This window comes from Filicampus tigris, chromosome 11 (genome assembly GCF_054856515.1).
Source record: "Filicampus tigris isolate MCC_2025a chromosome 11, RoL_Ftig_1.0, whole genome shotgun sequence".
NCBI classification, from domain to species: domain Eukaryota; kingdom Metazoa; phylum Chordata; class Actinopteri; order Syngnathiformes; family Syngnathidae; genus Filicampus; species Filicampus tigris.
Window position 1 is genome coordinate 3,264,991 of NC_141227.1, and position 25,624 is coordinate 3,290,614.

The 25,624-nt window shown below is 41.7% G+C and overlaps 1 protein-coding gene across 1 annotated transcript; it reads left to right on the forward strand.

Annotated features, from left to right (window-relative positions):
- The first annotated feature begins 846 nt into the window (after positions 1–846).
- LOC147139429 (inactive pancreatic lipase-related protein 1-like) lies at positions 847–20,625 on the forward strand. The gene is made up of 13 exons (XM_086045061.1): positions 847–882; positions 969–1,023; positions 2,329–2,480; positions 2,605–2,724; positions 4,132–4,266; positions 6,543–6,651; positions 6,825–6,944; positions 7,942–8,058; positions 10,192–10,310; positions 17,666–17,795; positions 18,479–18,593; positions 19,956–20,123; positions 20,521–20,625. Exons 2-13 carry the CDS (start codon positions 969–971, stop codon positions 20,588–20,590), a joined length of 1,410 nt encoding a protein of 469 aa, XP_085901187.1. The 5' UTR covers positions 847–882; the 3' UTR covers positions 20,591–20,625.
- Positions 20,626–25,624: the final 4,999 nt, after the last annotated feature.

The window sequence follows — 25,624 nt, forward strand, 5'->3', positions numbered from 1 at the left end:
GCATGCGTTCTGACAAAAATGAAGCAGTAGATGGCAATGAACTCCTGTTGCCATTAATACAAACAAACAAGACTGCAAAACATTTCTAATTGGTGGGTGGGTGGAGTGGTACCACCATTACTCAAGCGACAAAATTAACAAAAGTGAAATGGTTGTGCAGTATTTTTGTTTTTGTTCCAGAATAGGCTACTTGTTTGCTCATACGATTAAGACACTGACATTCAAATTGTGGGGCACTTCCACTGTGACTTCATTAATAAAATATGATTAAAAAAATAAATACTTTTTTTTTTTTGCTCCAGAATTGAAAGCGTACTTGTTCAGCACTTGAACCACGTCACAAGTTCCATGGAAATATATAATTATTCTACCAACAAACTTTGATGGGATGTTCTGTGTTTGGTGTTATTTCTATTTGACTTTTAGAGGCTCTTTGTGTGGAAACGCCCCCCAGCCCCGCCGATGTGTTTTCCAGGTGAGTATTTTCTCCAAGACTGCCTGTTCTGTTAATTCTGTGATACCCGAGTCACGCAATCAGTGGGTAGTAACTGGAGATAACAAGTCTGGCTGTGTGCAAGCTGTTGAACTACCATGGCTTATACAATACATACAAAGTGACGCAATGCTATGGTATGTGCACTATAAAGTTTTGGGGGGGGGATGGGTGTGCTGACAACATGTTTCTCCTCAACATACTGATTACAGTGACCCAAAGTTGAAGGCTGAAACATGTATGAAACCCATGACCCATTATGTGGTATACATTTTTCTGCCATCTGCCCGTTTCTCACTAGCTCATGACCTAATGCATCTGGCTGCACTATTTAAAGCAGCCCAGAGTGAAGACAGTGTCGTTTTGCAGTCTTCTTGCCTGACCTTACGGTAAATGAAGTCCATCATTTTGCATTGCTTCATGATTATTATTTTATAAATAACAAAATAATCTCCTGTCAATTTACGTTCAACAGATGTCGCCAATGTGGAGTTTAAGTCTGCTCTGCTTACTTGCTGGTGCATCTTATGGTAAGTTATTTCTTGATTTTATGAGCCAGAAACCTATACGATGTTTTTTGTTTGTTGTCTGATGAGCTTTGCTCGTGAAAGTCGGCCGAAGTTTGCAGTCAGAATCGCTAACGGACGCTCTGGATTAGAGCCGAAATGGGCAAGACGAGATCTCTCTAACAAAAAACGAGTTTTAAAATGTTTTTTCCCGTACAAAAATTGCTATACGCCGTACACAATTTGAAATGATCAAAAAACGTATAAAATACGGGGAAAACTTACAAGTTGACAGGTATGGAATTAGTGAAGCATGTTTATCCAAACAGGCCCATGTTTCACACTGAGTAAGCATCAATATGAAACATTATAAAATACTTTTTTCTTTGTGTTTATTTAATTCCTATTCAAGACATTATAATATAACATCATTCTTCATTGTTAAACAATGCATATATAAACAATGCAATACTTATATTGTTAAAATAAGCTTTTTTTTCACGATTTCAGATGGTGGTGTGCCGCGGGATTTTTTCAATGAAAGAAATGTGCCTTGACTCCAAAAAGTTTGAAAAACACTGGTTTATAGTACAGGTGGATTTCAATAAGTTAAAGTATTGTGGAGAGCTAAATATTTTTAGTAGTTCAATATAATTTTTTTTTAAATATATTGCGTTGATTCACTGCACATACATCATAGGTAACGAATGTTTTATTTTTCAGTCCACTTTTGAATTTGTTCTTTTTAACATTTGATTGTAAACTGTTAACATTGTTGCAGTGGGTTTGGCGTAAGGTGTCAACGACGTGTTGCTCATGGGCACCAGGTAGCCCCAAAGGATCACATGACTAGCCCATGAGCCAGTTTAAAAAAAAAAATAGCTTACCAGGGATGGGACTTTGTGAATTTCTCGTAATGTTGTAAATGTGATCATTTGTGAATACTGCGAAGATTTAAAGAAATAAAGTGTTGCTTATGGACATGTATCCGTCTCCTAATTGTTGGGAAAAATCATGAACACGACTGGTGTCTTCACATAAGTATATGTAATTATTAATAACATAACATTATTAAAAGTCATTTTAGCAAATGTGTTATTTCAGAAGTGTTAGCGCTTCGTGTGAACCATTACCCAGGAAGTAGCTCACAATAGCTCCATTGAGTACGTTATTGTAGATTGTTCTACTTAGCAACTAGTCCAGTGTAGTCTTCCTTTCAGTGATGATTGCTGGAATAGCTTCTAGCTCCTCATAACCCAAAGCAGAATGAGGTATACAGAAAAATGTTGTCTTATTTCTGATGTAACTGTATTTGCTCCATATGTGTAGCTGCTGAGGTCTGTTTAGGTGAGTTTGGTTGCTTTAATGACCAACCTCCATGGGGGGGAACCACCCAAAGACCTGCCAGTGTCCTGCCGTGGGCTGCTGAGAAGTTAGGCACTCGCTTCCTTCTCTTCACGCAGAGGAACCGTTACTACCAGGCAAGAAGCAGGCACTCCTATTGATTTGGACTCCTTTCTCTTTTGACAATCTAAAAATGTGACCCTTTTGCAAAGTTAGCACCAGTCATTAAGAAGTTTGCTGAGTTGCTTTTGAAACTTCCAGGAGATCAAGACCGACTCAACCATCGTGGCGTCAAACTACGGCGGCATGAGAAAGACTCGATTCATCATTCCTGGTTATCTGCATAAAGGAGATGAAGACTGGCCACAAGAGATGTGCAAGGTTGGAAAAGTGCTCGAGTCACCCAATTGGGCCTTGGGTTTTGTGGCATGCCACTTGGTTCCTGCTCAGTTTAATTATATGCGGTTTGTATCAAGGTCACGTGAAAGAGAAAAAACAATATTATATATGAGTATAAAGTCAAAACATTTTTTAGATAAAAGTATTAATAAAATGAGATTCGAGGTGTATTCTTGATCAGTTAAACTAACCCAACAAAGAGGTGATTTCTTTGGAACACTGTGAACGTATTTCTTTCATTTCTTAATGAATTTAATTCGACATGTTAACAGTGTAATTGTGATTCTTTTTTTTAATGTATGTTTTCAGAGGCTATTTTGAAACAGATATCTACCACTGAGAAGTCTCCACAACTGTTTTACCTCATATTTCAGTTGGCTATGGACATAAATTGACAGGTCTCCAGAGGAAAACAGCAGCTGCTAGTCACAGAATGATGCATTTACAATTGGGAGGGAATCTTACTTCCATGTGTTTCAATCACGACTATTCTCACAACATTTATTAACCAACTTTTGAGGCACTTTTTCCTTTTCAACTTTGGGTGTAGCTCGCATTCCAAAACTGCACTCTTTATTCAGATTTTAAAATTAGATTCAGGTTTTTAAAACGGAAAACACAGCGCAATACAGCAGGAGTGAAGTGCAGTTTATCACTTATGGAATTCTTCTAATGATATGATGCAACTTTATTTATTGGCCATTAAAATATTATAATCATTGCACTGGTAGTGTAGTGGTGCATGTTGGTGCCTTTTGTGCAGACTGTGGATGTTCGATTTATGGCATTTCCAACACGCAGCCGCTGCTGTCCCACGCAAATAAATATATAAATAAATAAAAATAGGTGGATTGTGCCAGGAAAGCCATCCAGTGTAAACACTGCGCCAAACATATCATCTGAGTGACTTGCAGCAGTGACCCTCGTTAGGGCAAGCTGAAAACTGCAACAACATTGTTGTTGTCATAATTATTTCGGCACCGTTCTGATTAATTTCTCCAGAGTATGAAATCCAATATGAAATGTTATTGGTTGGCAGGGTAAAGTTAAAGCTTCATAAAAATATGTATAGTACATTCAGTGCAAAACCGTTTTGTTTTACGATTTAAGTGAACAAAGCCTTCATTCCTAAAAGTAATTACTTAAAGGCGAAGTCAACCCAGACATATTTTTTTCAAGAATATGTTCTATGCAGGCCCACCAGTTAAAACAAGGCATTCTGATAAATATTGCATTTGTGGAATATGAGCAGCAAAATCCACCCCTTTTCATCCATCTCCGGGGGCGGCCATTTTGTCACTTCTGTCGACTGAAAATGACATCACAGTGTCTCAGGGCTCAGGTAATAATATTGGTTGATGAAAATGACAATTGCATTCCAATATCCAGGTTATGCTGATGTGGGAGAATGTGAACTGCATCGCTGTGGAGTGGAAAAAGGGAGTGAGGACTCAGTATGCCCAGGCAGCCAATAATGGCAGAGTGCTGGCTGCACAGGTGGCATCCATGATGACATTTCTCATGGTACATTCTCTGGCACTTCACACTCACAATCTGCAAAAACCATCATTCTCAGAGATTTTTGTCCATCGAAAATTTTAGGGCTTACTGACAATTTCAGTCATATAGTAAAATGACAAGAAACTCATTAGAACCATATCAAGTCAAACCGAATTGTAATTCTACTGAATCGAACCGAACCACACCCCATGTATCGAGGTACGCAGTTAATCAAATCGTCTTGCGTATGCAAGTACTGTATGTATATTATGTATACATATATTAGTGCTGTCAAGCGATTAAAATGTTTTAACTAATGAATCGCAAAATTTGATCACGATTAATTGTATTTTTCAACTACAATTTTGTAAGAAGCTTGGAACTGATCTTTACTTGAGTAAAATCATGGAATTAATGTGAAAAAAAAATAAAAGTATGATTCGATTCAAAGACTGTTTTAATAGCTCTCTTTGATCCTTGAATATGATTATTTTCCTGTAAAAATACAACATTTCCTGTAAAAATACAACAGTTGAACGATAAACCAAAGGCGTACAACTAATACGGGATTTGAATTTGGCTTTGCAGAGTGTGCAAATTATTTTAGATGTCTCCAATGAGTCGTCGAGAAATTTATTAAAGTAAAACTATGTAAATGTCCGTCTTCGCGACAGTGACTCTCCTCTAAGTTTGGCTGCACAGTGAGCAGAGGTCAGCTGCTACAGGAAGTAAATAAAACGGAGTTAACTGAGTTATTTTTTGTGCATTATAAAATTTGAATTAATCTCCATATATATATATATATATATATATATATATATATATATATATATATATATATATATATTAGTTCTGTCAAGAGATTTTAAAAAATGAGAGATTAATTAAATATGATCTGTAATTAATTGATCTAATTAATCGATTTTTACTTAAAAATCACTTAAAAATTGCTGAGAAAAGCCCCAAAGCCCCCCATTGCCTGTATGTATGTATCTGTATTTATGGTGGATATCTTTTTTTCAATTACCCAGTCATTTGCCACCTTGAGGAACTGTTTGGCGCATTTATCAGCCAAGTCCCTGGCTTCCGTTTTCATGACGATCAGTGCAAAATGAGTTGAAGCTCCACTCACCGTCAATAAAGTGTCCAGTCACCCCCAAATAACCGTTGTTGCGAGTTGAGGTCCAGTGATCTGCGGCTATAGCAATACATTTGTCCGAATACCCCACCAAAACATTGTTTGCTTTTCTTTTCACCGTCATACATCTTGCTGATTGTAGTCATCGCTGCAGTCCGGCACGGTGGTTTGTATGATGGGTCATTGGATGCTATTTGCAACTCCTCAATTAATCCCTTGTCTTCAACTATGTTGATCAGCCTGCGGTTCATCACTATTCGTTTTGCAAGAACATTCATCAGCCTGTCGGTCGCAGACTTGCTCAGACGCGAGCTGTTCTCGAGTTCAGTTTGCGAAAAGCTTTGGAATGGCTCACTACATTAGCGTTTTCGTTGTTACGAAAGGCTTGAACTGCTTCTTTGGTAAGCAAAGTCCTTCTTGCAAAGAAGACATATCACTCTGCCTTTATAGTTCCGTCAGGGTATTTTTTATATTTACCATTCATCATACCAACAACTCTCACATGCTCCTCCATTTTCACGTCTTCTCTCTGCTCCTGAACCTGCCCTCCCACATACATTAGGAGCCTATCAGGTTATGCCAAACAAAATGACAGCCAATCAGTGTCCACTTCAGGGTGTGACATTGACCAATGTTTTTTACACCCCCAACAACTCAAGCACAAGCCCCATGCATCAAAATGGATCTCATCATCATACAGAAACAGTAAAGTTAGAGATTAAAAATTGGATCAATGTGATTAAAAAAAAATAACGCTTTAACTGTGACTGTAATTAATTGATCGCAATTAATACACAATTTTTACACCCCTAATATATATGTACGGTATATAATTGATCCAAGGCAGCCTACAAAGTTTGGGATGAATGGAAAGACTCTTAAATGAAGTTCCTTTGTTTCCACGCATGAATCAGCACAATAGGCTAACTAGGCAGTGACTGTTATGTAATATTTACTGTATAAATGCACAGTACAGTATGAATTAACATATAACGGTACATGTTATTTGTGAATTGCTTAATATTACTGCCGCTACCACAATGGTTTCCAACTTTGCAAAGCAAACTGTGCATATTCTCAAGCATAAAGGCAGGTTCAACCACATAGTGTTGTTAACAGCTGGTGGTTCAGTATGATTAACTTGAACATATTTTCTGGCCAGGGCAACTACAAGCAGACAGCAAATGTGTTCCAAATTATCGGTCATAGCCTTGGCGCTCACGTTGCTGGAGAAATTGGTAGCAAGATCAGCGGCCTTGCCCGCATCACAGGTAAACACGACGCACACACAACACCATTGGTTAGCTTGTTTTAAATCTATACATGCATCTTAAAGGCGGTCCTTGTACCTGTTACAATTATTTGGTAATACCAACATTGGTGAGTAAGGGGACCAGAGCAATGCCAGGCTGCGTCATGATCTGTCTTTTTTGTCACTCCGCAGGGCTGGACCCAACTGAGCCGTACTTCGATGACACAAATGCAGCAGTGCGCTTGGACACGACTGATGCCACCTTTGTTGATGTCATTCACACTGACGGACATCCTTTCAGATCAAAACTTGGTGAGGAAAATGTTTAAAGTGGACATTGAATTGATGGATTGGATGAAAATGAATCCATTCACTAGATAAAAGTGTGTACTTAATTAATTTAATTTGTTTTCATTAAGTCGGTCCAAGTTTATTCACAAGTTGAAATGGACTTAATATAGAGTAGGGACTACACTCATTATACATTACCCATACATTAATTAAAGAGTCCTAACTAACTTCTGCCTCACTCAATTGGATTGCAATAGAGACAGATGGTAGAGATGAGGGCGTTATGACAGAAAACTGCACATAGCGATAGGATTACCGGGCGTAAGCGGAAAGCTTGTTTCATGATATGTAACACTAGTCTGTAACAGTAAGGTAAGACTGGTTTTAATTTTGCTCCTAATCTTTAAAATGGCTTCACAGGCATCTCCTAGCTGAAGGTTCTTCCTCCCTATCTGTGCTTTTGGAGACTCAGAAAACCACAGACAGATGATCTGACTTCTAAGATTGTTTATTATGTTACCCCACCCCCACCCCAGCCCCCAAATGATGCATTTAGAATTACCAGGCAAGGGGGTGGCATATAAATCTCCTATTTTAGATTTTACAGGGAGACAGTGCAGTGAGGCTAGTATTGGAGAAATAGAATCTGTTCTCATAGTTGTAGTCAGCAATCGAGAAGCAGTATCTGCACCAACTGGAGATTCTTTAGAAACTTGTAGCTGCCACCTGACAATTGACAGTTTAAAAAATATATATCATCGGAGTGATTTGATTTGAAGTTGTTTTCCATGACTTCTGCTGTATGTGGGACTTACTGCTCAAGTCGTGATCCAAAGAATTGTTCGATTCTTTGAACATGATGATCTGAAATCGTAGCCATCCAGAATAGTTACAGCATATCATGAAATAATCATTTCTTGTGTGAGTATGTCAACTATAGTTTTATGAAAGTGAAAAACATAGAATAATTACAGCTGTAAAATAAAAAATTGATCTTGTTTCGGTTTCAAACATGCAGGTCTTGGGATGTCCCAATCCATCGGCCACATTGACTTCTACCCCAACGGAGGACAACTGATGCCTGGTTGCAGTGCAAACAAAGGCGCTCCAGAAGACCTGGATGCCATCTGGGAGGGTAAGATCAATTGACATGCAAAACACAATGATTTTCTTATATTATTCTTTGTCCTTTCTTTTGCTTTTGTTTTTTTCAGTCAACAAATCATGTACAATACAGTCTCATGCAGCTATTCCAGTGACATTCAGAACATTCAAGTGACTTAAAGGGAAATCAACCCAAACATTTTTTTTATCAATAATATGTTCTGTGCGGGCGGCACGGTGGTCGACTGGTTAGCACGTCCGCCTCACAGTTCAGAGGTCGTGGGTTCGATCCCGGCTCCGGCCTTCCTGTGTGGAGTTTGCATGTTCTCCCCGTGCCTGCGTGGGTTTTCTCTGGGTACTCCGGTTACCTCCCACATTCCCAAAACATGCATGGTAGGTCGATTGGACACTCTAAATTGCCCCTAGGTGTGATTGTGAGTGCGGATTTTGGGTTGTGTCTGTGTGCCCTGCGATTGGCTGGCAACCAATTCAGGGTGTCCCCCGCCTGTGCCCGAAGACAGCTGGGATAGGCTCCAGCACGCCCCGTGACCCTTGTGAGGAGAAGCGGTACAGATAATGGATGGATGTTCTGTGCGCCTGCTATTTGAAACACGGCATTCTGATTAATATTGCTTTTGTGGAGTATGAGTTAAGCAACAAAATCCACCCCTTTTTAGCGAAATCTGGGGGCGCCCATTTTGTCACTTCTGTTGACTGAAAATGACATCACAAATGCTCAGGGCTCAGGTAACGACTAATCAAGGCTCAGCTTCAGAAAACAGGTGAGCCATGATTGGTCATTACCTGAGCCCTGAGCAACTTTGATGTCATTTTCAGTCGACAGAAGTGACAAAATGGATGGCCCCAAGGATGTCTAAAAACAAGTGGATTAACGACTATTCCTCAAACGCAATAATTATCAGAACATATTGTTGAAAAAGAATTGATGACTTCCCCTTTATGCACCGACTCATAAGATTAATTATTCCTGCTGTAACCAGATGAGCAAAAAAATAAAAAATAAAATAAAACACGAGATGACCGCAGATCACTTTTCATAAATACCAGCATAAGTGACTTTGCCTGTTTGATCTCACCTAAGATAGAGCCAGTTAGAAGACCTGAACTGGATGTGCTAGATAACCTGATGTTTATTCTGTTTTGAAATACAATGCAATGGAAGCTTTGACTTTTTGCAGAATGTCTGTGTTTGCCCAATACTGTCTCGCTGTCTGCCTCATGGTTTTCACCACTTGGCTTAAAGTGGCCACTGAAGGCCCAATCGAACCTGATAGAAATTTATGGCATCAGTTACCTTTTCTTCCATATTATTTTCCCCTGAATAGATCTACATCAGGAGTCTCCAAGTCTCGTCCTTGAGAGCCACTATCCAGCCTCTTTTGCCTGTTTCGCCCCTCCAACACACCCGATTCAAATGATCAGGATCATTACCAGGCTTCTGCAAAGCTTGCTGATGAGCTGATCATTTGAACCAGGTACATGTGTTGGAAGAGGGAAACATAAAACAGACTAGATAGTGGCTCTCGAGGACTTGACTTGGGCACGCATTTTTTATTTCTTTTTGCTATTCCGGCTTATTGGAACCTAATTGGAAGAAAAACTAAGCATCATCTTTTAGTTTTTTGTATTGTATTGTACTGTATTTTGTATACTGTATTTTGACTGTAGTAGGTAATACTCTTCTGAGACCACAAGAGGGCAGTGTAAGTGCCCACATTAGTGTCCAAAACACCCACAGTTCCACAGTGAACACGCTTGTGGACACAAGAGCTAGAAAGTGCGATCCACATATGTGGCCACTAAGCCTTGAAAGGTAAAATTATTTTTTTATTTGTGTTTACTTGTGTGTGTGTTTTTTTTTTTTACTTTATTGAATATTAAGAACTGCATAATTATGGATGTCTAAGGAAGATCTGAACTTCATATTATTCAGTTTGTCATTTTATTTGAACATACGATGCATCGGCACAGGAGGATTGTGCTCAGTGAGAGAAATTTTCAGGCCCCCCCCTGATTTTTCCAGGCCCACCCAATGGCCACGTTCTGCTCTGCCCCTGCTTCAAACACTGTAAAAATCGAGAACAAATTAAGTTATTTACTCTTTGGCCCGTGTGGCACTAAAATATATCCTCTTCCCTGTCAGGTACGAAAAAGTTTGATGCCTGCAATCATGTCCGAGCGTACCAGTACTACCAGGAGAGTATGGTTAAACCTCAGGGCTTTGTTGGGTTCCCTTGCTCCGATGCAGCCAGTTTTGCAGCCGTAAGTATTTCTTCTCAAAGTAACACATTGACATAACTATTACCAACTGTTTACAGGAGGTCTGCAGTATATGCTGCAGTTATAGTTCTAAGGCAGCGACCTATTCTAACTCAAATGCTTACTTACAGTCAATCAGTACACGCTGTAGTCTTTGCTAACTCAATAGTAAAATCATACCTACAGGAAATATTGGTATAGAAAAACCCGTCTGGATTATGATTACAAAGCAAACAAACGAAAAGCAGTAATTATGGTGGTAACTGAGTGTGTCTTTCCAACGAGATGACATATTCTCATGGCACACTATACTACATATCCTAAAAAATGCTCTATTTCGGGATCGTCATAAACCAAGGACGCCCTATATATTGCATGTTTTGTCATTTCAAATAGCCGACAAAATACTTTACATACTTATTTAGTGCTTGTTCATGAATGACTGCAAACTATTCCCCATATTTAGTATATAAATCCATGTGTTATGGTTGCGGGGTGTGTGGAGGGCCCAGTAGCAGAGACCAAGACAGGCTGGCAGAAAAGGCCATAGTTTTATTTAGTAAAAGGTGTAGCGGGGGCAGTGGCCCAAAAGTCGTTAGTCCCAGGTCAGGGAATGGAATCCAGTTGTTGGCAGGGCACAGGTCTGGCAGGCAAGGAACAGGGCAAAAAACGATCTGACGCAAGCAGGGAACAAGGCAGAGTCAGTATTTGCAAAAAAACACTTGGTAGCAACTAGAAAAATGGCTGGATGCACAAACTTGTGAATGAGTGAGTTGATCTGGCGACGAGGTGGAGTCAGGGACCAGCTTAAATACCACACTGATGGAGATTGGTTTCACCTGGCCACAGCACCAATTGTCTCCTTGCTCCTGACAAAAGGCACGCTGACACACACAGGGAGGAGCTCAAGGCACAGTGCCCAGAGACCCAACAGTACCCCTCCTCCCACGGGTGCCACCCGATGCACGACGCATGTGCCCAGGATGCAGGTGGTGGAAGTCACGGATGAGTGCCCTACACAACACCCGATGGGCAGGGACCCAACTACGTCCCTCCGGCCCATACCCCTCCCAGTCCACAAGGTACTGGAGACCCCGGCCGCGACGTCGTACGTCCAAAAGCCTCCTAACCGTGTAGGCCGGATGCCCATCGACCACGAGGGGGGGATGCACTGGAGGGGACAAAGACGTGGAAAGTAGGATGATCAAGGCGGACGGCACACGGGTTCACCAAGGCGATGATCTTGTAGGGACCAATGAACCGGGGTGCTAGTTTCCTGGACTCGACCTTAAGGGGAAGGTTACGTGAATTAACCCAAACCATTTGACCGACGCTGTAGTTTGGGGCATGGCCTGCACCTGTGCCCTTGACGGAGCAGGGCAGAAAGGGCCGACTTCCAGACCTTGGCACACTTAAGCAGGTGGCTCTTGACAGAAGGGACAGTGCAGTCATCTTCCTGCGACGGAAACAAAGGGGGTTGATAGCCCAAGGAACATTGGAATGGAGACATACCCAGGGAGGCACTTGGCAACTTATTGTGAGCATATTCAACCCAGGCCAATTCGAAGCTCCGAGAAGTCGGGTTCGAGTGGGTCATACAGCGTAGAGCAGACTCCATCTGCTGGTTGACGAGCTCTGCTTGCCCGTTAGTTTGTGGGTGGTAACCCGAGGACAGGCTGACTCCGATGCCCAGCCCAACACAGCACAGAAGGATCTCCAGACTTGTGAAGTGAACTGGTGGCCCCTGTCAGACACAATAAAGGGAATACCATGGAGACGCAAAACATTCTTGATCAACAACTCAGCAGTCTCCTTGGCTGACGGAAGTTTTGGCAATGTCAGGAAGTGGGAAGCTTTAGAAAATCTATACAATGGTAAGGATCACCGTGTTGCCACCCGAAGGAGAGAGGCCGGTGACGAAATCCACTGCTATGTGTGAGGAAAGGGCGTCCAGGTAGTGGGAGCGGTCGTAGCAGGCCAGAGCTGGGTTTGGTTGCGTTCTTACTCCGTGCAAGTACTGTACAAGCAGAAATGAATGCTCTTGTGCCCTCCTCCATGGATGGCCACCAGAAGCGTCAACGGAGAAATGCCAATGTCTGGCGGATTCCAGGATGATACGTCAAAGGCGAGGAATGTCCTCATTCAGGCACCTGGGAACGTATGGAGGGAGGGACAAACAAGCATTTCCATGGGACCTCCACCAGGTCAGGCTGTCCTTGCTGGGCCCTTTTTACAAAAGACTCAATCTCCCAAGTAAAGAATGCAAGGAAACAGGTTGGAGACAAGATGGGTTCAGGTTCAGACTCATCGCACACAGGGGTGAATTGACGAGACAGAGCATCGGGTTTAATGTTCTGGGACCCTGGGCGATACGATAAGGAAAACACAAAACGGTCAAAGAACAGTGCCCACCTTGCCTGCCTGGAGTTAAGACGCTTGGCTGAGCGGATGTACTCCAAATTTTGATGGTCTGTCCAAACGATGAATGGATGGTTCACTCCCTCCAACAGGTGTCGCCACTCGTCCAGGGCCAGTTTCACCGCCAAAACTTCCTTGTACCCGATGATGTAGTTGCGTTCAGATGTGGAAGGTCTGCGCGAAAAGAAAGCGCAAGGATGCACTCTCCCGTCTGTGGACCGCTGCGACAACACAGCGCCAACGCCCACATCTGAAGCATCCACTTTGACGATAAATTGTTGAGTTGGGTCAGGATGAATGAGAACTGGAGCAGAAACAAAACGCTTCTTCAGGTCGTTGAAGGCCAGGTCCGCTTCGTGGGACCACCGGAAGGACTTCAATGATGATGTGAGGGCAGTGAGAGGGGCTGCAACGCGGCTGTAATTCCTAATGAACCTCCGGTAGAAATTTGCGAACCCAATAAAGTGCTGCAATTGCTTCCGGGAGCAGGGTTTAGGCCAATTAGCTACAGCGTTCACCTTCGCTGGGTCCATTTGGAGCTCCCCCTCGGCAATGAAGTATCCTAGAAAAGTGGTTGTGGGGACATGGAACTCACACTTCTCCGGCTTTACGTAGAGCTTGTTCTCAAGAAGCCTTTGAAGAACTTGGCGCACGTGGTGCTCATGTTGGGACTGGGAACTGGAAAATATCAGGATGTCATCCAGATACACAAAGGCAAACACACCAATCATGTCTCGTAAGACGTCATTGACCAAAGCCTGGAAGACTGCAGGAGCATTGGTGAGACCGAATGGCATGACAAGGTACTCGTAGTGGCCCCTGTGAGTATTGAAAGCTGTCTTCCATTCGTCCCCTTCTTTAATGCGGACCAGGTGGTAAGCCTGACGAAGGTCTAGTTTAGTAAAAATGGTGGTACCATGGAGTGGGGTGAAAGCAGAGTCTATGAGTGGCAATGAGTACCCGTTCCTGACAGTAATGCTGTTAAGTCCTCTGTAGTCTACACACGGAAGCAGGGTCTTGTCTTTCTTGTCCACAAAAAATAATCCCGCCCCAACAGGGGTAGAGGAGGGTCGGATGATTCCAGCAGCAAGCGACTCAGTAATGTAATCCTCCATTACTTATCGTTGCGAGATGTTATACAGCCAACCACTAGGGAGGGGCGCACCTGGTTTGAGGTCAATGGCGCAATCATATGGTCATATGTGCAGAGGTAAGGACGTGGCACAGTGTTTACTAAAAACGGGAGCAAGGTCATGATAACACTCAGGAATGAGAGATAGATATGTTTGTTCAGGCAGTTGTTCGGGCAGTTGAGGTATACTGGCAGGCCTCACAGCTGAGCTCAAACATGTTGTGTGACAGAAGTTGCTCCAGGAAGTAATCTTGCCCCCTGTCCAATCTATGTGAGGGTTGTGGACCTTCAACCATGGTAAACCAAGAACTAAATGGGACTTGTAAGTTGTCAAACAGTTAGAAACGTATTACCTCCTGATGATTCCCTGAGTCTAAGAGAAACTGGCACAGTCTCCTGAGTTATGTTGTAAAGGTGTCCATTGAGAGCTCGGGCTGCTCGGGGTCGACAGCGATCGTAGATCAATGCCGATCTGCTGCACCAGGCTACTGTCTATGAGGTTGTCATCTGCACCGGAATCAACAAGAACAGAGAGGGGCATTGATAGGTCCTTCCAAACGAGAGTAGCAGAGATCTTAAAATGCACTGAGCAGGCGGTGTTGGAGGTTAGATTAATCAATTTGTCCTTACCAATGGACGAACCTACCCTTCTTGCGGGCCGCAGAGGACAATCGGCAATAAAGTGCCTTTCCTCCACAGTAAAGGCATTAATTGGCTCTGCGTCTGTGAGTCCTCTCATCCTCTGAGAGCCGGGCACGTCCCAGCTGCCTGGGCTCACAGGAGGGCGGTGCGGTAGATCTGTGGCTCAGGGAAGGCAGAAGCACGCTGACGTGAAGGCGTAGTTGCCGGTGACCGGAGTCTGGAACGTTCCCTCTGGCGCTCGCGGACACGGCAATCAAGCTTGATGGCAAGACTAATAAGTCGGTCAAGGGCCCGGCACAAATTGCTCCTTAGAAGCATGGGCAGAGAGTGTGGGGGGTGTGGGCATGGGCTGAGGGTCCCCACAGATTTTTAAGGCAGAAAGTTCATTTTGGAAAGTAGTAAGGGCTTGGGAAAATTCACGTACTTTGCCCATCATCATGTTGAGTGCTTGGTTATGTTGGTCCAAGAGCGCTCCTTGTTCAGCAAGTGTCTGACGAACGGGGTCGGTCTCTGCTGGGTCCATATTGGCCAGATCAAGCTGTTATGGTTGCGGGGTGTGTGGAGGGCCCAATTGCAGAGAGGGAGACAGGCTGGCAGAAAAGGAGATAGTTTTATTGAATAAAGGTGTAGCAGGGGGCAGTGGTCACAAAAATCGTCAGTCCCAGGTCAGGGAATGGAATGGAATCCAGTTGTTGGCAGGGCAGAGGTCTGGCAGGCAAGGAACAGGGCAATAAACGATCTGAAGCAAGCAGGTAACAAGGCAGAGTCAGGATTTGCAAAAAACACTTGGTAGCAACTAGAAAAATGGCTGGATGCACAAACTCGTGAATGAATGAATTGATCTGGCGACGAGGTGGAGTCAGGGACCATCTTAAATACCACACTGATGGAGATTGGTTTCACTTGGCCCCAGCACCACTTGTCTCCTTGCTCCTGCCAAAAGACACGCACACACACACACACCCACACACAGGGAGGGGCTCAAGGCACAGAGCCCGGAGACCCAACAATATGTCCTTGTAGAACATGAATGGTTCTTGCAAAAAAATAGTTAACTGAATAGCACAGTACTATATCGTTGCTGTCCTGTGAAAAACACTTCCACTGTCCATTTTTTTCCATTTGAATCTTTTTACGTTAATGGTGTTTCTGCGTTACAGACATCGCATTAATGTGAAAAAATAAAAAAAATTCTAAAATTGGACATAAATGTTTTTCACGGGACAGAGATGATATGCAAATGAGTATAAAATCGATCTACTTTTCTCCACCATTGACAGTGAGCATAAGATTGCATAGATTTTTTTTTTTTTGCTTTCATTACTTGTAACTTGAACTGTAAATGTCTATACATTAAAGCAGTAATTACTAGATGTTGTAATATGGGGTGATATCAGCTGCAGATGAGGATTTTGTTCTCCGTGCACTGGCCAAAAGTAATTGGTCACCTAATCGTTGCACCTGAGAAAAATGAAAATAGAGGAAAATTTGATTAGTTTGTGCTGTGCAGTTATAGCTGCTGTCCTGGGGCAAAGCCATGCCAGAACCGAAAAAGCCCACGAAGCATACAACTCTCCAAAATGTCTTGGTATTCTTTTGAAGGAAGCAAACCAGTCTTAATTAAATGTGTCTGTATACTTTTATTCATTCCTTCATTGTCATTTTGGGTGCCTGTGCACAACAAATTCTCTGAGCTTTGAGAAAGAATTGAAGAGTGGAAGGGTGTTATGTCCATCGCAGCGTGTTTATGGAGCCACCACCTGTTGTTGCAATGTGACACCGATACGGCTGTGAACAATTTATTTGCTTTTAGAAATTGATTCGGTGAGATTGGATTTTTGTTGTAGCACAGTGGAGAATATAAACAGGCTTCCTTCTTTTCTTCCATTGGGACAACTTGTATCTGCAGCTGTTGCTGATAATGGCGGTTTATCCTGGCTTTGATCAAAGTCAGCATTGCGTATGGTCCATGTTATTCCTACAGCCGGGATATGCTGGGCACAAATCCAGTTGGTTCCCACACAGTTACTGTACGTACAGGATTGGGACAAAGCAAATGGATGACTAAGAAAACAGAAGCTATGGTGTTCGGTCCCAGTGGCTCTTCTACATCCCGCCCTGTTGACCTGGGCCCCCCTGGCTTCATATCTAAAGCCAACAGTCTCAAACTTTGTTTTTTAATTGGACAGTGATCTTAAATTGGACCGGCAAATCAGCGCTGCTATAAGGTCCAGCTTCTTTCATCTTAGGCAGCTGGCTAAGGTAAAGCCCCTCCTTTCTCATGACCACTTAGAAACAGTCATCCATGCCTTTGTTATATCTCAGCTAGATTACTGTAATGCACTTTATTTTGGAGTCGGCCGGCCATTCCTCTCTTAAACGTCTCCAGTTAGTCCAAAATGCTGTTGCTCGCCTCCTAACCGTAGCTGGGAAGACGGAGCACATAACACCAATTCTGGCCTCACTTCACTGGCTCCCAGTGCATTTTAGGGTTCATTTTAAGATGCTTCTTTTTGTTTACAAGTCATTAAATGGCCTGGCCCCGGCGTACCTCTCCAAGCTCCTCCACTCCTATGCACCTTCCCGGTCCGGTGCCTCAGGTCTGTGGACCAGGCACTGCTCGAGGTGCAGAGGACCAAGCGACGCCTCAGAGGGGATCGCTCCTTTTCTGTTGCCGGTCCTTCCCTTCGGAATGACCTTTCATTGATTGTTAGGCAAGCCCCCTCTCTGTCCATTTTTAAAACCCGTTTGAAGACACATTTCTATTCCTTGGTTTTTGATCCGACAGTTTTCTGCTGTTTTACGGTGTCTATTGTATATAGTATTTTGTGGTTTAATTTATTGCTTTCTCTTGTTATATTATTACTATTTTGATATTGTAATGTAAAGTGTTTATTACAGCTGTAGCTGTTATGAAATGAACTATATAATAAATAAAGTTGTATTGTATTGTATTGTATTATTAGATGACGTTGGTGTCAAAGAACTTCATCGGCTCTGACCTCAAATCTTTGACTACTTTTTATTTTTAATCTTTGCTTTTAAATGTCTTTAACAATTTTATTTGTAAATGTTTTCCAATGTCTTTTGAATTATGTGAAGCACATTGAATTAACTTGTGTATGAAAAGTGCTATATAAAAAGCTGCCTTGCCTTATCTTCCCAGGGAAAGTGTTTCCCGTGCACCGACGCCAAATGCCCGCTAATGGGCCTGTATGCCAACAGGTTCCCCTTGACTAATATCACCTCACAGACAAAGTACTTCCTCAACACTGGCAATTCTGAACCCTTTGGACGTAGGTACCATGTTTATCCTAAAATATGATATGACCATTAATAAAATATGTAGTGATCTTTCCAAACACTCTGTAGATAACCACTTCAATCGACAAAAATGAACTTTTTAATACCACTGATAAGGTGTCATATATGCTTTGATTGTTATTGTCATTTTAAAGGCTGAATTATATAAGGATCAATTTACTTTAATATAGATTAGAATAGGTAAGTGTGTAACCCAAATGCAGTACAGCAGACCTAATGACTTTAATGTCAGATTTGACAGGTCCAGAGGCAAACGGGTGAGTAGCTAAGCATTTCAATTTAAAGTCCAGATTAGTTCAGGTAAGAGTCTCAAAACTCAGGAATCCACAGGGAGCAAGACAGGGATACTCACAAAGTGATATTGTTACAGCAGAATGCCCAACGGTCATACAGAAAACTAGAAGTACAAATGCAGAATCATGCTTAGGAACAGAGCGTAAAAGATGTGTGTGTAAATTTAAATCAAATGCCAATGTTACTAAATTGATCACTAACTGACAACAATATCAGTTATGGGAAATCACTATACAGTGCTATGTCATTTATTGGTTGTGTCAATGTATAGCTCATGAAGAAAAAGTAAAAGTTTCGATTTTTCGATTTTGAATTTTTTAAATAATGTGAACTTTTATTGACTGGTTATTTTTTGTACTAGGTTACAGCTACAATGTAAAGTTAACTTTGGATGGTCCCAGCTGGTCCAACCCAGGCTTCATGTATGTGGCTCTTTCTGGAGAAAGTGACAGCACAAAGGAATACCAAGTTCACGTGTAAGGCATTTAAGACATCTATGAAATGACACAACACTCTCAGAGGTTTTTTGTCAGATGATCATACACTTTCCCAGATTTCTGCTGGTTCAGGATTTAAAAAGTATGATTTTACTGTAAAACCGGATAGCATTTCATTAATTCAGTTAGCATGTATGCAGTTGCGTTTGTTTGGGTTGAGCCTTTTTTCAGCGTTCGACTGTTGAGACGCTGTAGTAGAGCCATTGGCCAGTGTTCAGTCTAGAGGAAGAACCCAGACAACATTCAACGCAAAATCAATCAAACAATATACTTAATCACCATTCTTGAACAGAATATGATGAGGTTCAAGTCAAAAAGTCATAATTGCTGACAAACAAGTGAATTTTTGTTTAAAAATGTAAACTTGACAATGGAGCACTCTCCATTACACAACACCACCTCTGATTTGTTCTTATTTTGAAACTAATTGCTTGTCAATATATTCCACATTTAATCTGTTACCATCCACAATCCTTCATATTTGTGCACGAGTAATGCTTGAAGTGATATCGGTAGTGATAGTCACGCAAAGTGTGAAGTAGCTATTCAGAGTAAAAAAACAACAAAACGCTGAACTTCAACAAGTGACCAAGTATTAAGACACCATTGTTAAGGCTGGTCATTGTGTAATGTGTTGCAGTACAAGCCAAAGAACGAACTAAATGTGCCAAATAATACTTTTGAGTTACTGTAAGTTATGTTAAGAAACAAAATGCAAATGTGGGTGGCCATAGGATAGTTTAAAATTACAGATGTGTGCGATTTCAGAGTCTTCAGAGGTTCCACTCAAAATGCCTCATAACCATAGTGGGGGTAATGGGTAATTTATTTTTAATTATTTATTTTTTGTAAATGAATAAATAAATAAACCTTTGAACTGGTGGCCAGGTGTACAGCACACTGAAGGAAATTCCAAAGGAACAGTTGAAACATTAGTCACCACCATTTCAATCATAAAAGCTCTTCATTATGGCTGCCCCTTGAATATTATCTTAAAAATCCACCTATCCCCTTTGTATACCACTTACCATCAGTAGGGTGAGCTGGAGCCTTTTCCAGATGACTTTGGGGGATCAGAACGATTGTAGCAGAAAAAAGTCCCTGCGCCGGGCAAAGCTTAAAATAAAACATCAAAACAAAGTCCAAAAAGTCCCCAAATCTGTGACACGCTATTGTAGTCACACATAAACCTGATAAACCAGTAAGTATCACGAACACATACAAAATTATTTGAAGAAATTAGTGTGTACATATCTCTGAAAAGTTTCAATTTGATTGTCAGTCCCACACATGCCTCCATATCATGAACTGTATCGTGTGAGTTGTCCCGTCTATTTTCAGGGGCACAATGAAGCCAGGAAGGACCTACGAAGTGCACATTGACGCTGAGGTTGATGTGAGTCCCGTAATGGAAGTCAAATTTCGCTGGAACAACCACATCTTCAACCCCATGAATCCAAAGTATGGGGCGTCGAAAGTGGAGCTGCTGAGGGCAAAAGACAAGAAGGTGTAAGTAAACAACTGGAAGAACAGAAACTATCCCCCCATGATCATATCACTTTCCTTTTCCAAATTTGCGTGCCCACATTGACACTTTTTTCTTTAATCAGTTTAATGCTGGCATATAGCAGTTCAACTTCTACCTCCAAATTGATAAGCTCAAGTACTCTGCGTGGCCACTAGAGAACAGCATTGAACTGTCATCCAGAGATAGCGCAGCGACTGAAAAAGGAGTGCTGGAGGACATAAAAAACCCTTGAATATATTTATTAATGAATTAAATGTATGTGTTAGATAGATTTCAATATATATATTTTTTAAGTTACATAGGCGTAACATGACAATGTCAATCTCAATTTAAAGTCTTTAAGATTGTCCGTTAATCTCTGCTTTCCCCCTCTTGCAGCACTTCCTTCTGTGGAACAGAAAACGTCGCAGAGAATGTGATTCAGACTGTGCTCCCATGCCAAGTTTAACGCAAGCGGCCTTTCAATAAACATCTGGAATTCAATTTATTTCCATTTTCTTCACTCATTCACCAAATTACCACATTAATACCGATACTTTACTTTGGAAGCAAGTAAGCAAGTAAGGCTTACTACATGAGATCTTAAAACTCTGAATTGAATTTACACCGTGGTGTATGCTTAATGTTTCATACCGCATAGAGAACCAGATTGTTTACATGCAGGCATGCGAGGAGAAATTCAGAGCGAAAGGCACAAACAAACAAACAAACAAACAAACAAAAACCAGCAAGGAATACTCAGGGGAAATCAAACATGGGGTCTCTGGCTCCAAAGTCCTTACAGATACAAATACAGCAGATCAAATGACAGAATACTAAACCAAACTATGTTTAAAAGTGTCGTAATCGCATCACACTGGTGGAATAAAAATTGCGTGCATGGGTGTTTCATGTAAAACATTCGAAACCACAGATTCCCGTTCCACTTTTCGTAATCACAGCACTACCTAAATGAGAACAAGAAATTATGTCGTAATGACTTACCATACATTTACAAACTCTTGTGTGATTTATCACATTGCTGGGCAGGGTGGGAGGTGGGGTGGGGGCTGTGCCTTTGGGTGTCAGACTGTTTTTTTAACCACAAGATAAATTCCGTTTTCATGGTACAATTCTCAAGAATACAAAACCTGACTTATAGGCAATGGAACAACGGGAAGACTGAGACACTGGCACCAGAAGCTTTTGGGCAAGAATGATGACACCAGTGCAATGTGATTGGATGCTTAGGACAGTTTGACACTAAGGTTCACACAATCTTTTCAGGAATGATGATTTGTTTGGATTTTTTTTTTTAATTCGCGTCCTGTCATGTTTTTCAAAACACCCATTGTTGAGGCTGAATTTTTGGAGTCCGTATCCCCAAAAGCCAAAGAAAAAGCAAAGCCAGTTAACCATTTTATGATCAATAAATGGAAGTTCCAAAGTTAAATGCTCCAAATTAGCACAATTTGGAATTTAACTCAAATGCTATGGAAAAAAAATTCTCCAAAATCAAATGTAAACCTACCAGTTCAACATCAGCATCATCAATTCATGACACAACATGTTGATGAAATTTGTGCAGTTAGTCAAGGTTTTACTATGGGGGAAAAAAAGTATTCACTTATTACTACTATTGTACGGAAAATTTGTTTTGAATTGATAATGGCTTGGAATTTAAGCAGCATCATGGCAAAGACTATCTTCATATTTGAAGGTTCAACTGTATAATTAAAAAACTTTTCAGTGAACATTTGAGGCTCAGCACCGATCACTCTTGGAATGGATTGCAATCTGCAATTTTCACATTTACCCAATATCTCTTGGTGCACATTTGCATAAAAAAAAATACATTTGTGCTTGATTAGGCCGCCTGAACTACTCCCAGAATTGTCTGATGAATGCGCTTGTACTATTTCATATCATTGAAGACATTTGTCATAAGCAGTTATACAGTTCATGAGGTGGTATGTATATTTTAAATCACGAGTGTGAAATAATTGAATTAAGAAATCTATCTCCATAATAACTGCCTCAGTTGTGTTATTAAAAAGTTACTAATGTCACACTCCCGTGTGTTATTCTCCACATCAAGCTGCTGACAAACTTGTTGTCACTGTCAAGGTCTGCCAGGACAAGGAAAGGGTAAATATTACCCTTATTAATGCAGAGACATCATGTGCCATTTATGCAAACACAAAATCAACAGCAAATTGCATGGTGAGATCACTGCTTTCACTTGCCCATTTGAATGCACAATGTGTCACATATATGTGTAATTCCCAAATCTTGTGCGTGCGCGTTTGTGAGCGCGTCTGCAATGCACTCATTAATCTGTCCGTGGCCTTTCGCTGCTTTTTGAAGTCCTGATTGTGCATCATTGTTTTGGCTTCATTTATTTAAACGCACACCCTGTAATCACGCTTGCAAATACGCAGCTTTAAAAAGGCGAGCTGCCATTTTCATCATGGCGCTAACAAAGTCTATTTGAAATCACTCTGAGCTGAGCCATCAGCGCTCACACAATACCAATCAGAGGAAGAAACTCTTGGCTTCCATGCTTCAAGCCTGACTACATTAATAATATTAATACAACAGCAAAGTGAATGTGTGGGCTAAGAGGTGGCGTCGGGGGTGTCTTGAAATCCTCTAAAGACATCCGTCTTTGTCTCACAGTCTTGTTTCTCTTTTCATTATTGGCTCATTGAAAGTGAAGGCTAATGACAAAATAGCAGACTAATTCCTGTAATTATGTGTGTTTGTCAGAGAAAATTTCCAAATGACAGCACTTCCTTTCTCTGCTCTTTAAGCCGCTAGCTTTGGGGGTGGCATCGTTACTAACAAAACATTTTATCGACAAGTCGCGAATTAGTTGAGGTATAGATGTAGGTGGTAAAGGAAAAATAGCACCCCGAGGGAATGCTTGCACAACAAATGTAACCTCTGGCCCTTGCGCTGTCGGGTGTCATCTTCAAGAGCAACTTCAGTTCAAAAGAGGGAAAGAATAGAAGAGATGCAAGACAACACAGGGGTATACTGTATGTCTAACAAAGACGCTTTAAGCTACTTTGGTCTCACTTAAGGTAGTGACTAGGCAAAATTAGCAAAGACCGTAAACACGTTTGACAATGTCAATCACCTGGGTTTGTCTTGGTTTCGATTCGTTTAGTTTGGTCGTGTTTTCGTGGTGTCCTTTTTGTCAACGTGTGTCTCGTTACAGCGGAAGTCAACCCAAACTTCTTTTTTCCAGAATATGTTCTATGTTCTATATCATTGCCAATGTGGAGGCCAAGTGTCCTGGCTCTGTACATGACTCAAGGGTATATCGGGAGTCGAGCCTGACTGCAACAGACTGCAACGTGGTAAGCAGTCTAAAGATTTGCGCAGTATAATTCACTTGTCTCCCTCCTTTAATGTATCCACGATACATTACAGCAGAGTTTGATGGCCTTCTCCTGGTTGACAGGGTAATGACCCCTGACCCTGAACCAGGCCCCCAACAGAACTCCAACCGGGCTCACTGCAGGACAAGAGCCCGGGTGGAGATGACCATAGGCCTAAAGCAACTGTGATATTATTTTGGCATGTGTTGTTCTTCATAATATTGCCACTGCTGAAGGAGAGTCCTACAAATTGAAGACCCTGATGACAAGCCCATCCCTCTGCCAGCTATCCAAGATGGCAGAACAGTCAGAGGCGCCATATGCTATAATCACTTTAGAGTTTAAGTCACATAAAGACATAATGCACATTTTATTTTGTCTTTATTTCCTACAAATACGGAAACTGGTTGAGTTCATGTTTCGATCGTTAACATAATTCACATAACACATAATATCAACATAAAATCTATGACCATGCACCCACCTCGAACGTATTAACATTTCCAGATCTGTCCTCCTAATTTGGCAGTATAGTATTTCTTTGTCTGTTTTTTGTATTTTTATTTTTTTTTGTATTTATACTTTTTGCAGGTGAATCTTGTAAACGTCTTTAACAGGTAACCGGAAATACATAAGGAGGGCATCCAATTATGCAGTTGCACATAAATTCCATAGAATGAGCCTCTGGTGTTTTCTGAACATCTATGTCGCTGTCAATCTGTGCAGTGAAAGTTGAGGGACTTTCCTGCTGCTGCCCAGCCATGCTCTGATAAAAAGGATAAGAATGTGTTAATACTTAAGTATAGGCTAAATGTCGCACTCCATATTCCACCAGAATGGTAAGAAATGCAAAGAGAACTATCAGTAACATAAAGATGTTACCTCTACAGGCCTTTCTGTCAAGGCAGCAGACACAGTTTCCTCATCCTCTTCATCCTAGATGAGAGCGTAAGTAGTCTGTAAGTAGTCCCTATAATTAAACGACCAGTTGGCAAGGTCTTTGGGGTACTGCCTACTTACATTTACAAGGTCTGTTATGGTGTGCGGGGGCTCCGCCAAACAAACAGCACCATCAGAATCTGCTGGGACAAAAGAAAAAATGACATGTAAAGGTAAATAGCCTATTTGTATGAATAGGCTCAGTAAAAAATATACAGGCCTTGGCATATTACATTTTATGTCCATCCTCCATCCGCGACCTGGGTACCCTTCTGTCCTCGCCTCTTCTTCCTTATTCATAAAAATGTTCGTCCTCCGACCCCGTCCGTCCTCGTCCTTTTAAACTTCCATCCTTACATTCCGTTGGTCAACGACACCCCCCGCTGACGCGCTTCACTCCCCCCCCCCCCGAAAAAAGGTCAGTGCATGGCATTATTTCAAGCTCCTTAGTTGGCGAATTTCCTATGCACATCCACCTTACCATGAGTGGATTGAACTGTTTAACTAAGATAGCTTTTAGCCTCTAGCAACCACCGTCGTGATGTGATGATGAACATGATGATGATGATGATGATGATGATGCGGACGGAGCAAGCCAGGGGACATCACAAGAATATTTAAGATTGTGTAATGACACAACACAATACTATTGGGTTTTGTTGCATATTTTCACTTTTTATTGTGTTATTTCGCAATAAGAATAATTATTGCAAAAGAAGGCAATGTTATTTTAGGAGGAGAACGAATGTCTTCCACCTCCAGGTCATAGCTTTTTTTCCCCCCTCGTCAGTGAAATGGGCGTCCACTAGAGGGCAGACTATGCCTGTAAGAGCAATACTGCAAGGAGGGAACGCACATGTAAAAGAGCTCCCCAGTGTTGTGCAGGCTTAGCAAGGCAGTCTTGCTTTTGAAAAGAACGCAACACACCGGTCGGCCGGGACTTCACCCGGTTAGGGACGATTAGAGGGGCGGACGAAAACCTACCTCCGTTCTTGCTTAGTCCGTCCTTTTTAAAAGTGTTCTCGTCCTCTGTCCGACCTTCCACAAAATGGAATCATTCAGGATGGAAAGCCCAGCTCTGGCTATAGCTAGCATTAGCACTGTAAACAAGCTGGCATTAGCTACTTTTGCTATTTTGGTAGCATTACTTATTTGCAATGAAGTGTTACTATAACGCT

Bases quoted from the DNA above. Each gene is read 5' to 3' on its own strand.
- LOC147139429 (XM_086045061.1), top strand. From the start codon at position 969: ATGTCGCCAATGTGGAGTTTAAGTCTGCTCTGCTTACTTGCTGGTGCA. The intron at 2,481-2,604 runs GCAAGAAGCAGG...TGAAACTTCCAG, and splicing joins AGAGGAACCGTTACTACCAG to GAGATCAAGACCGACTCAAC. The intron at 4,267-6,542 runs GTACATTCTCTG...TTTTCTGGCCAG, and splicing joins CCATGATGACATTTCTCATG to GGCAACTACAAGCAGACAGC.